This window comes from Apus apus, chromosome 8 (assembly GCF_020740795.1).
Source record: "Apus apus isolate bApuApu2 chromosome 8, bApuApu2.pri.cur, whole genome shotgun sequence".
Taxonomy (NCBI): Eukaryota; Metazoa; Chordata; class Aves; order Apodiformes; family Apodidae; genus Apus; species Apus apus.
The window spans coordinates 15,268,723-15,280,786 of NC_067289.1; the positions used below are offsets into that span (position 1 = coordinate 15,268,723).

The window sequence follows — 12,064 nt, forward strand, 5'->3', positions numbered from 1 at the left end:
AGGATTACATTGCAGCACAAGAGTCCCTATAGATTAAAAGGAAGATCTACTAGGTTTTCTATTGTCTTTGCCCATTTCATCTGTCCAAATCAGGTGAGAAAACTCCTGGATCATGTTCTGAAAAACCTGAGACACCAAACAGCAGACCCAAGCAGCACCATCAACTGAGAAGCTTTCAAGATTAAGTGGGGAGTCAAGATGACTGGCTGCCAAATTCTGATTATGCCCCAACTGCAGAAAACAAAAGAGGCAGGGCTTTGCCTTCCAACACTTCTTTTTGCATATTAAAGGAGCTCCTGACCTGCACCCAAGGTTGCTGGGGTTCAGTACAGCAGCACACACAAAGCCCTGAGACCATCCCAACTACCCTCCCTCTGCAGTACACATCAGAAATACAGCTTCACATTGCTGCTGCAACCTGCGCCCAAGAGAAGAGCTGGAGTTTTACTTGATTTTTTCCAAAGATGCCAGGCTGTGCACGCACCAGACCCAAAAGCTGGTCTTTGAGGGAGGGGTGGGGGCACATGTGTCCATACAGACACAACGTGCATTCAAAGGCACTGCTCCTTCTACAGTGACTTCACTCCATGAGCCTTAAAACCATCGAGAATCTCCCCCAACCATTTTAATCATGTTATCACATATTTGGCACAGCCAGGATTTCCACAAGGCTCTCTGGTACGAGCCCTCCAATGACTAACAGCACAAACAAACCCATTTTCCAGTACCTCACTCCCTATACTGCTGACTTCAGCAAGCACTATGACACATGGTGCCGCTGTCACTTATTACAAGGCACAGCTTTGGAGATCTACATTTGAGGTACTCAGCTGGACAGACCTTTCACTATCCAAATTAAGAAGCTGACAGATGCATTTTTTTATGTAGAATCACTCACACTGTCAGACAGAAACACTGTTTGCTCAAAGAGACCTTCTGTAATTCTAGTGGTTGCTTCTTGCAACAAGCAAGTTAGCTAAGCTAACTGCAAGGAATTTCTAGCCACTTATCCCCACAGTTACCCTGACTGCATGTGATTTCCATAGCCAGAGAGGGGTTCTTACAGATTTTTTGGGTAACATGCCTGCTAATTTCCAGCCAATACCACGTTAAACTCCCTGCCCCTCGAACATGACCATTCACAGTTCCTTTCAGATACACAGCACAGCGGGCAAAGGCTCTTCTCAACAGCTTTCCCAGCTTAATACTCAAGGATTAGTTTCCTCTTTGCAAAATACTAGATCACACCTAGCCAGTGTATGTTCTAGTTGGTTTTTTAAGAAATCCTTGCACACTTACCTACTGCTGAAAGAGAGTGGAGGGAGATTTACTGATCTATTTAGTACTAGTCAGTCACCACCAGTGTTCATGATGGAGTCAATTTGTATGATATGGATAAAACACAGAGTGAAACTGCAGCAGTGAGAAATCACAGTAAAGGCTTGCAGAGGCTATTGAGGATCCAAGATATAAACCTACAGAATCCAAATTTTAGAGAGCAATCAGAATTTTATTATTTTATTTGAGCAATCACACCCCCCAAAAAAATGTTGCGATGCATGAAGATGTCACGATGTTACTTAAACAAAAAACATTCCCAACAAAAACCAAGCAAAAACCACAAGCAAAACCATTAAATACTTTCAGTCATTCCCCATGCAGCAGAAATCCACTTGCTGACTTGACACTGTTGTTGGCAGCATGCTGAAGTCCAACAAAGCTACGGGCTGAGAGAGGGCATCCACCTATTCCTGTTGTTCTGTTCCCTCGGCTCTCAAGGCACCGCGCGCCAGCCCTATGATCAGATCCCTGAGGCAGCCAGAGTCCAGCTCTGCAGCACAGGGATTTCTGCTTCAGCAGCATCACCGAAAAGCCCTAAGCTGCACCTCCTCCCTCTCCCTGTTCCCAGAAGTCGGCAAGATTCTTTGTATTTACTTCCTAGATGTGGATTAAAACGGAAAGATTCGTATCTGCTGAGACACAATCCATCCCTTTCATTCCCAGACACTACCCCACCATAAAATATTTCCCCTTCCCTCCCTGAACTGGGCGTTTCCTCCCACTCTCTTGCCCTTGGTAAAAACATTCATCTTCTTGCCATCTTGAGGAAGTTGGACTCATCTCAAATTTCACCAGGTCCCCTTGTATACCACTTTCCAAAGTCCTTGAGGGGAAGTTTAATCCAGATCCAAACTCTGGAATCCATCCCAAGAGGCTGTTGGGCTCCAATCAATGCATTAATTTTCAAGCACGCTCAGCCTTGCTGTTTGGGTCCACTTCCAAGCAGAGTAGATGACTGAGCACAAGCCCAGAAATACATCACACCTCGAGCCATCTATTCTAGATACTAACATGCACACCCTGGTTCAAACACTGCTCCTCTAGTTGAGCCATTAAAATTTAAGGTGAAACAGCAGTGGCAGGGGATTTGCAAAAATACAAGATAACAGAGTGTTCTTGGATCAACTCCCAAATCACTCAAAACTAGTCCAAATTAAAAAAAAATAAAATTAACAACAAAATGCCACAAACAAACAGAACACCACATATCCCATGTTTTTGTTGCTTGCTTATGCATGGAGTTCATAACAATGGTCAGTAACTTAAATAAAATCATCAAGTTTATATTAAAGTTTCCAAAGAGGACTTAAATTTACTTTGACAACATCAAGCTTTCAGTGCGTTATCTGAGACTTCCTGACCATTCATTTCTAACTGATTTTGCTCCTTGTATTAGAAGCCTTACAGAAATAAATTACATCTCATCTTGCACTATGCGCTTCTTGCACATGGTAATTCCAAGCAGCTAAGCTAAACCTGGAAAGCCTCTCCTAAGCTTTAGAAAAGATTTGGGACTCTTGCCCAGGAGACAGCCTGTTTATAACAGGTTCACCCCTACATTTCCCTGCACTTCCTTCTTGGTAGCTCGCCGACAAATCACAGCCTGCAAACTCTCTGTCCTGGGCTGCTCTACAAAGAATTTATCCCATGGTTTGTCCAAACTGGAAAGCAGGTCTGTAATTTCTTGGACAGTTACAGCATCTTCTCCCCATCAGACTTTGCTGTGCTTAAACCTCTGTCTGGGAGACTGAAACGGGGAGATTTTGCAGAAATCATTTACTACAACTAAAGAAACCAAACCAAAACAGAAAGTTTTTGAAGAAAAGCAAGTTTATTCACTTGGAAAGACCCACCCACCTGCCTAAGCATGGCTAAGGTCACGTATCACTCAAGATCATGGCCTTGGTTAGTTGTCAAGGGACTGCAAGGCACTCATAGCACCGAGACAGCAAAAAATCTAGGAAACACGTAAAAGTGAAAAAAAGTCAAACCCCAACATCCTCGGAGAGAAATAATTTTCCTCTTAATTCCACTTCATACCAGAAGTGATTTGACACTAATCCAGGCCAAGTGGCACCAACAAAGAGCTTGAGCTCACTTCTCTGCTGGAGAGGATGGAGCGGTATGTTGCTGTTGGTATGTGAGAAGCTCCTCTCCTTTCTGATGATTTATGCAACCTCACTTTAAAAGAGTTGCATTCATTTTATTGCCTACTCTGCACATTCTCCAGAGGCGTTGGAGGCAGTGCCAGAAAAATAACAGGGCCCAACAGTGTCTAGCACAAATCCATCGGTGCAAGAGCTTCTTTCTGAAGCGTTTCCAGATTTTTTTTTTCTTCAGTGGGAACATTTTGTAAATAGAATTTAAAATTTGCCTTGAGCCAGACAACACCCGCTTTTATTCAGCCCTTCACGATAATGAAATAAGTAGTTTCTCCACTAGTTATAGCCAACGTCTTCCAGAAAAAAAGAAAAGTGCAAAGCACATGGTTTACACCCTCTCACATCCCACATCCACAGCTTTCCTGTTACAGATGCCATGTCTTCCTCATGGAACTACTGAAGTTTCTGCCTTGCAAAAAAAAGAGCTGCAGCTGGAAACAAACCTTTCCATTAGGCATAACTTGGCAGACACACCCTCAGAGCTCACCACCAGATAGGTGAAAACATAGACAAGGCAGACAAAGCTTCCTTCTGTTAATTCTCTACAACAATCAGGGACAGGGAGAAAAAAAAAAAAAAAAAAAAAAAAAAAGGCAATTTCACTTGACTTAAAACCGCTGCTTTGTTATTAAAAAAGACAAAGTAAAAAGAAAGACAAAGATCTCCTGAAGGAATTACGCAATAATATAACTGGGCTTGTGTCAGAAGAAATCCCAGAATTCAGGTGTTGGTGACATTGTGGAAGATTCAAGCCATTAGACAGGTAAAAATAATCAGTCAAAACAGCAGTTCTTTTATTCCACAAGGAATAATATGAACAGAAAGTAGATGTACATTTTCATCCTGTCTCAACTGAGACCAATTTAAAAAAATGGATTAATAGTTACCACAACTATTTAAAGATGTAAAGCACCCTCACTGCAATGGCAGCTCTTTGCTATCTCTCACAGTAAAAACCTTTTCATTCTAGAAAATACCTAGTATTAGTTTCTTGCCAAATGAAGCAAACAATCTGCCAGCAGCCAAGAAGATCCTCTCTCCCTAATTTCATACTGCTTGTTAAGCCTCATTTGGAGCACAGAAAATTGTAAAACAGCAATGCAATTTCCAGTCTGCTGCCTAGTGTCACTGCACTACTGTGCAAACCACAGGACGTGTATGAGTGACTGAGCAGTAATGACACTTTATGAACAGCCAAACTACCCTGATTTCTGCAGGAAAATTGCACGGTGCACACTGAGAAGTTAAAGCTGTGCAGGCAGACAGAACATCATCAGGTTTCATTTTTAGCTATTAAAAGACACATTCATTCATTCTTTCCACCCACATGCAGGTTACAATCACTTTTTTTCTGGGCTACACCCACAGCCTTAGACTGCTGAGGTCCAGTCCCTAAAGAAAGGGGAGGATTTCTCCAGGTAACATCCTCGACTCACTGCTCAACGTGGGGGTCACATTATCTCTACTATCAATGCTGATACTACCAACATTTTACAGTACCCTATTATGAAACAACAGAAGACCATTCATGACATTACAAATTTGCTCCAACAGGTGGTTAGATCCTTGCTGGAAACACATTCAGCTCTTGCCCTTCCCTACATTTCTCCACCAGAGTGCTCCTCTTGTTCTAACTGGGAGATGGGAGAACATGGCAAGAGGCAGGTCTCAGCTTCCTGCTGCCCATCTCTCTAGACTACTGCAGTCTCTTTAGTGGCAGACCCAAACAGAGCAGTAGCATCCACTTGGTCTCTCCGAACAAAAGATACAGGTGTATCTAACCTTAGGCTCTTCTATCTCTACGTCTGCAACTGGGCTGCAGTTTTAAAGTCTCTCAGAGAAGAAGGTACCTGGCAATACAGAGCCTCTACATCCTTGCAGAAGACCTTTGCAGCCCAAGGATAAGACACATGCCTCACAAGTCTGCACAGAAGACATCACATGACAGAAACTTTGGTCCCTTGAGCACCATTACAGCAAAAATGGAGGACAAGAACTGCAGCTGGACTCTGTCAAGCAACATAATCCCCAATGCATCTCCTTGTTTCTTGCTCCTGATGAGACCATGCCCAAACACGTGGGATGTTGATACCATTTCTATAAACAAAGGTCACTGAAATGCACAATGTTCATACCTGAACCCTGCACACCTCAGAGAGAGGTTTCCTCCTTGGGATCAGGAGTTTCTTGCCTACTTGGAGCCAGTAGAATGCCAAGACACTATCACATAAATGGGAGGAGGAAGGACCAGGAGAGAGCGTCAGGTTTAGCAAAAACTTTCCTTGAGAAACTCATTAGGCTTTGTATAGCAGCTATCCAAGTGCTTTCATCTTGGAGTAGGATGAAATGTGGGGTGCAGAGGGTACTGCACAGTTGAGCCTTTCTCCCTGGTACTTCCAGGCTAGGAAGCGAGCACATGAGCCTCTCCTGGACAGTGACCATGCAGCATCCTTCAGAGACCACTTCCTTTGTCCCAGGCTTGCCCAAGGGCCAGAGAGAAGGGGCAGCAGCAGGGGAAGAGCCTTCACCTGATTCAGCCAGGGAGACCACTGCTACGTGGCCAAACCAGCCAAGGAAAGCAGCACCAGAGTGGTCACGGCTTTGCCCTCTTTTGATGGCTTGCAGCCAAATCCAGGGTGACAGCAAGGATAATAAACCCCAATCACACTTCTACTGCACACCAACAAAGCTGATGCTTAAAACCAAGCTACAGCTCAATTCCCAGATTCCTAAACCTTAAACTCATGTTTGCTGAACCGATGACCCAATTAGATGCAAGAAATATTCTCGCTCCCACAGAACATCCTTCCAGGTCCCCCTAGAGACCCAAATGTCTGCTCCTGCAAAGAAGATGGACTCGCATCCAGGGAATTACAGCTCAAACACATGCATCTGAATTATTATTAAAAAAAAGCTAAGAGGGAAGAGAACAACAAAACCAAAAATGCACCCTTCTGAAGAGGCTATCTAAACCCTCAAAGATATTTGCAGCAACCTGCAGACAGTTTTTCTTAATTTCCAGAGTGAAGGAATGCTGCCAAAAATCATAAAGCAGAGCACAAGATGCTTTAGTATAGAACTAGTTTCCCCCAATCCCCTCCCAAAACTATGATAAAAATCTTAACAGAAAGAGATTCTTTCATTTTTCTCTCTCCCACAAAGAGCAGGAAGATCTTCAGGAAGGCTGAAGGATATAATCAGAAGTCACAGCACACATTTCTTATCAGTGTTTGAATAAGATGTGCTTATTCTTTTGGCAATGCTTTAATTTGATTTTAGCAAACACTCCAAACTCTGCATCATCATGTCAGCCAAACTGCAGAAGAATCCAGAGTCCCCAAAGGGAATCTTTATCGCTCTCATCCTCCCCTCCCAGCACCCACGAAAGTTGGACAAGACTGGACAAACTTGCAGACACCCCCTTCACACCCAACTCTGTGCATGCTCCCCCGCAAACATTTGTGGACAACACCTAAAGCTCCAGATGTGGAGATGAGGCAGGAAGACACAATGAGATCCAAAGGGTTCCTCATCACCCCATTATAACCACCTCAATGTCTCTCTCCTTTTCACATCTCCTACTCATAAACACAAAGGAATGGATCTCCGGGGTCATCAAGTCCAGTGCTCTGCCAACAAACAGCTTAATTGTTCTTATAGTCAAGCCAGATCAAAAGCTGGGTTAGATTAAGCTGGAAAAATGGTTGGGGCAGGTTCCACCTTCAGCCTTCCAGGGCCATGATTCACTTCAACACTGTTCTCCCCTCTCTCAGCTTTTCTCAACCTGATTTTGCTCATTCAGGAGGAACTTCTCATCTCACCGTGGCATCTGGCATCATGTTTGAGGCTACAGGAGCTGTAAGGCCATGGGCAATGGTGCTCGCTCGCTGCCCTGACCACGACACCCGCACAGGGGCTTGCCTAAGGGCTGGTTCCCAGGCTGTGGGATGGGTCTGGAGGGTAGAGTTTAGCATCTGCAAGCAGGCAGCAAGCATTCTGGGGTGCCTGGGCACAGCACACCGAGAAATGGGCTTTGGATGGGAGGGGACTCCACGCTCTCCATTTGAAAATTTTATTTCAGTTGGGGGGGAAAAAAAAATAAACCGCCTCCATTTTGCCTGTTTTTAAATCCAAACTATAGTCTATATTATATTTTTCTAAGTTGGTTTGGGTGCCTTGTACCCAATCCAGCAAAAGCTCTAACTAAAATCTGAACTCCTGCAAGCACCAGTTGCTACTGCTATTTCCATATCGAGAGGTTTTTTGGCTTTTTCCCCCCCTTTTTTTAAAGGAAACCATGCCAAATCCCACATCTTGCCTTCAAACTTAGGACGGGCGAGGTTCATCATCACCAATATATTTTAATTGAGCATTAAAAAAATCTCCATCTCTCAAGAGTCTGCTCTTTCTCAGAAATAAAGCCAAGTCAATGCTAATGGGATTTTCTTTCCCCAGCGTGCAACGCTCTGCTAGATGAACAAAGTCAGTGCACCATGTTAAAATTCTAGAAGGGGAAAGTGGGAGAAGAAAATAAATCAGAGCTCAAGGGTTTGCTTTTTTTAAAAAAAAACCTTCCCCTGACAGCAAGGGTGATGAGCAGCATTTAAGTGGAACGAGAACGCTCCAGAGCGCACCGCTCCTGACAGATGAGCCCAGCAAGTCAACCCCAGGGACTCGGCAGCCCCGCCACTGCTTTTCAGCGAAAGTTGATCAGATAGCAGCAGACAAATACCGCCGAGCAAACACTCCAAGAAGTGATCTCTCCACATTTAAGAGTTTATAATTAACCTAGGAAAAAAAAGAGAGTCACCAATTCGGGTCTTCTGCGTGGCAGCAGCAGTTAGGAACCGAGCGCACGCTGGGTGTTTGCTCTCCCTGCAGAAGTGGGGACAGGGAAAGCACACTGGTTTCAGTTTACCCCTCACTCTCTCCAAGTCACAAACCCACCACCCCAGGTGTGCAAACCCCAAGTGTACTTTTAACAGGCTTTTCCACATCAGCTATTGCATCTCCTAGCTGCGCTCTTGGCCTTGCAATTCCTATTTTGTTTTCTTTTCCAAGTGGCTGAGCTTCTGTCTGCCTCAGGTCTTGTACCCCATGCCCTCCTCCACTTGAAGCATTTTCAGCAGGAACACACACACCCCGCAGAGCTTTTGCTGCACTGCCATTCTGGTGAGTGTCAACACAGCTGCTGTCTCCACTGGAATGTAAACCAAGATTGTCGCTAGATCTCCCTCAACCCCAGGTAACTTCCTCAAAGATCTGCACAGCGTGTGGCAATTCTATCCACTTCCACCTTACAAAGCATCAACCCGACTGGTTAAAAATAATAAAATAAATAATAATAAATCAAAAAAACAAATCAAAACTGCATCTGAACTTTGCATTCCACTTGTGCTCACACAGTGCAAAGGACTGTAGAAAGCAAAATGTATCCGCTGTACACACGTTCATCCTCACGTTGTACACTTAGACAAACACCGTGTATAAAATATCCTGCTGCTGCTGCTGCAAGTCATAAGGCTAGATATTCACAGCACTGAGTAAAAGAGCTATTGGTGTGGACACATCTGCAGCAGAGAACTTTTGTTTTAGTATTATTTTACTTAAAAAGGTAGCCTAAGAAGGGGTTTATAATGCCTTTCTTTTGGTTGTTATTTCCTAGATACCACCCACTTTTAACAACAAGCAGCAATTTTGGCAATAGAAGACTAGTAAAAGAGTTATAATGCAGCCTATACAAACCCTCTTCAGACTGCTCCAGCAACCTGTGTGCATCGCCACAGCACACAACTGCTTTGCCTTGTTTCTCCAATGAAAGAAAATCAAGTTTGGTGGAGCAAGGTCTCCAAAATATATTTGCTGTCCCAAATGTAAAGATTCAAAATTCACTCTCATTCCAGTATCTAATCCAGCAAACTCTGCTTCCCACTATAAAGTGCAAAAGTTTCAAAAAGCAGAACTATATTGCAACCTAACTTCAGGACTAGAGGGGTGAAGAAACTGCATGCGATCACTCAGAATAAAATATATTAAAGACATGATAGCTCAAACCTAGAATCCTTACCTCGCTATACTGGGACTGGGCATTGTTTTCCAGGTACAACATGTTAGCAGTCAAATTGATCAATGCTGCTGTTCTTTCTTCTGGCTCCAGGATTTTGACAAACACCTCCCACCCCCTAGAAGACCCTAAAAATATGTGATGCTACTTGGAAGATAACAGGACTTGGAGTGTGCCTCTCTGCATAATTGAAGTTTCCCTTATATACCTAACTATAGGCAAGGAGGAGGAGGTGGGGCTCTCCTGCCTTACCTGTCCAATCTGTCAAAGTGCCACCTGGAGTCCTCCACTCCAATGGAGAGAGGCCTCTCCCAGCTCATTAAGTAGTTAGAATTCCTTATCACCAATCTCTAAAAAGCAAAGGGAAGGGAAAGAGGCGGGGGGGGGGGGGGGGGGGGGGGAAACAACAACACCATCACAAAAAAATAGGGAAAAAAATATGAAAAAAAAAGAGAGAAAAGAAAGGAAATTATAACTTTCCTCTGTCACTTTTCTGCAAGTTTGGGAACTCAAAATATAGCCATGGAGTTGCTCCAAAGGAGCCGCTCAAAGAAACTTCTGTCTATTTATTTATTTTCTGAGAAGACTCCAAAGTTTTCTTCAGCCATAGGCTTGCTGCTACCAAAGCCCAAAATGTTCAGGAAGGCATCGAGATGCAACGCCAGAGACCAGAGCTACAGCAACAACAGCTGAGCCTCTGGCTGCTGCAGCGTGCAGGTTTTGGACCAAAAAAACCCACAAAACAACACCACCAAAAACCCACAAGAAGCTTTCTGAGAATCAATAACTGTTTCATGCACCGTAATCCAGCTACATGCTCCGTCATCTGTGCTTTCACCCGTGGTCACAGTCTCGTGTTCACAGGACATCACTCCAGCTACGTTGTTCCCCTCTCTCCTTTGCAATTGCTTCTCACTCTCGCCACGGCAATAAGCCTTAAATCATTTCGCCTAAAGCAGGAAATGTTAAAAAATAAAAAAGCAACTTGTGCAAAGGTACTCAGGGTTTTGAGATGTATGGGAGGTGTCTGGTACTACGCAGTAGAAACTGCTTGGACCCTGTGCCCACAGCAACGTCAAGACTGTGAGAAGACAGGTAGGAAAAGCACTCCGCCGAGATGGGATCAGCGGGAGAACAGGCAGAGCACAGCAGCCCCGCTGGGCTTTTACTCTGAACAAGCAAGACAAAATCCCCCGTCCTGCCTCAGTGTCCCGAGCAGAGGTGCCCGGCTGCGGGGTCCGGGCCGCTCCCCCCGAGCCCCTCGGGAAGAGCGGCGGGCAGGGGCGGCTGCCGTCCCACCCAGCGCCCCGCGCCAACAAAAGGCGGCTCGTTCCGCCGGCTCCCGAAGAGCGGGATCCAGCCGCCATCCAGCAAAGGGAAACAAAACACCTTGTTCAAGGGGCGGGGAGGGGGGGGGGGGGAAGAGAGGAAACTAAACATCCCGATCAGAGCGCGGCCGCCTGCCCTCCCAGCCTAATCACAGCACTTCAGACTTGTACGTGCGGCCCCGGCGGGAAGCGGAGCGGTGTCTGACTGCCCAGCGCCCGCAGGAACACCCACCCTCCTGTCGCGGGAGCTGAGCGACCGACCCGCAGGTGTTTTGAGAGGGAGAGGTGTCTCCGGCAGGTCTGAAACCCACCCGCGGCCCCAGCCCCTCCCTGCAGCCCAGCCTGTGCCCAGGAGCTGCTGCCGCTCCCTGCCGTGCCGGCCCCCTCGCCTTTGGGCATCATTTAACCCCAGCTTCTCTGGGCACACGGGGGGGGACTCCAGGTTCACGGGGAGATGGAGGTAAGCAGGCTGTGCTGCTCAAGGTGCTAGCAGCTCTTCAGGCTGCCTTCTCCAGAAGCCACCACTGTCAATGTGGGAATTAAGAGACACTGCAAGCTGGCACCAGTCCTTCTCCAGGCTAGAGACAGGCAGCAGTGCACAAAACTGCCACTAATTAAAAGGGACAAAATCATCTCCAACACGAACTGACACCAGAGCAAACCCAGAGCAGGATATCACAGTGCTCCCCCCACACTGCAACAGCTCTTTGCCATGAGAAGTGGAGTGGGTGTCTCCTTCAGCTCTGCTGAGCACAGCTCGAGGGCTGCAGGGCACAGCTCAACAGAGGCTGCTGGGCACCACAGGGAAAGTTTGCAAGCATTTCCAGAGCACCTTCCCAATTCCTCCTCACTGAGTACAATACAGGGAGGTGCTTCCAAGAACAGGCTGCAGGGAGGAGGAGCACTGAGTCCTCCCCAGCCAAGAGAGGGCCCTACCCACCACCACCAGCAACACCTCAGCTCAGGTTGGGGCCACATACACCTCCAGTGCTCCTGAAGTCCCAGAAAGAGCCTACAGGCCATACAGCAGGTTTCCTACATCACAGGAACAGCTCAATAGACCATTGCCCCAAGCTCCTTCCCCTCCACTCCATCTCTCCTGGCACCACATAACACCAGGGGCCACCCCTGGTGCCCTTACCTGATCTCACCCAAGATCGGTACAAGCC

At 46.1% G+C, this 12,064-nt stretch overlaps 1 protein-coding gene across 4 annotated transcripts in view; it reads right to left on the minus strand.

Annotated features, from left to right (window-relative positions):
* TP63 (tumor protein p63) overlaps nt 1-12,064 on the minus strand; it is a 102,144-nt gene that overhangs the window by 56,812 nt on the left and 33,268 nt on the right. Inside the window, exon 1 of one of the 4 annotated variants that reach the window (XM_051626698.1) lies at nt 9,571-9,746. The exons of 2 other annotated variants lie outside the window; for them this stretch is intronic. In XM_051626698.1, the coding sequence (XP_051482658.1) occupies nt 9,571-9,612 (42 nt within the window). In that variant the 5' untranslated portion in view covers nt 9,613-9,746. Of the gene's footprint in view, nt 1-9,570; nt 9,747-12,064 lie in introns of those variants that run through there. One more of the 4 variants, XM_051626699.1, reaches the window with a different exon arrangement.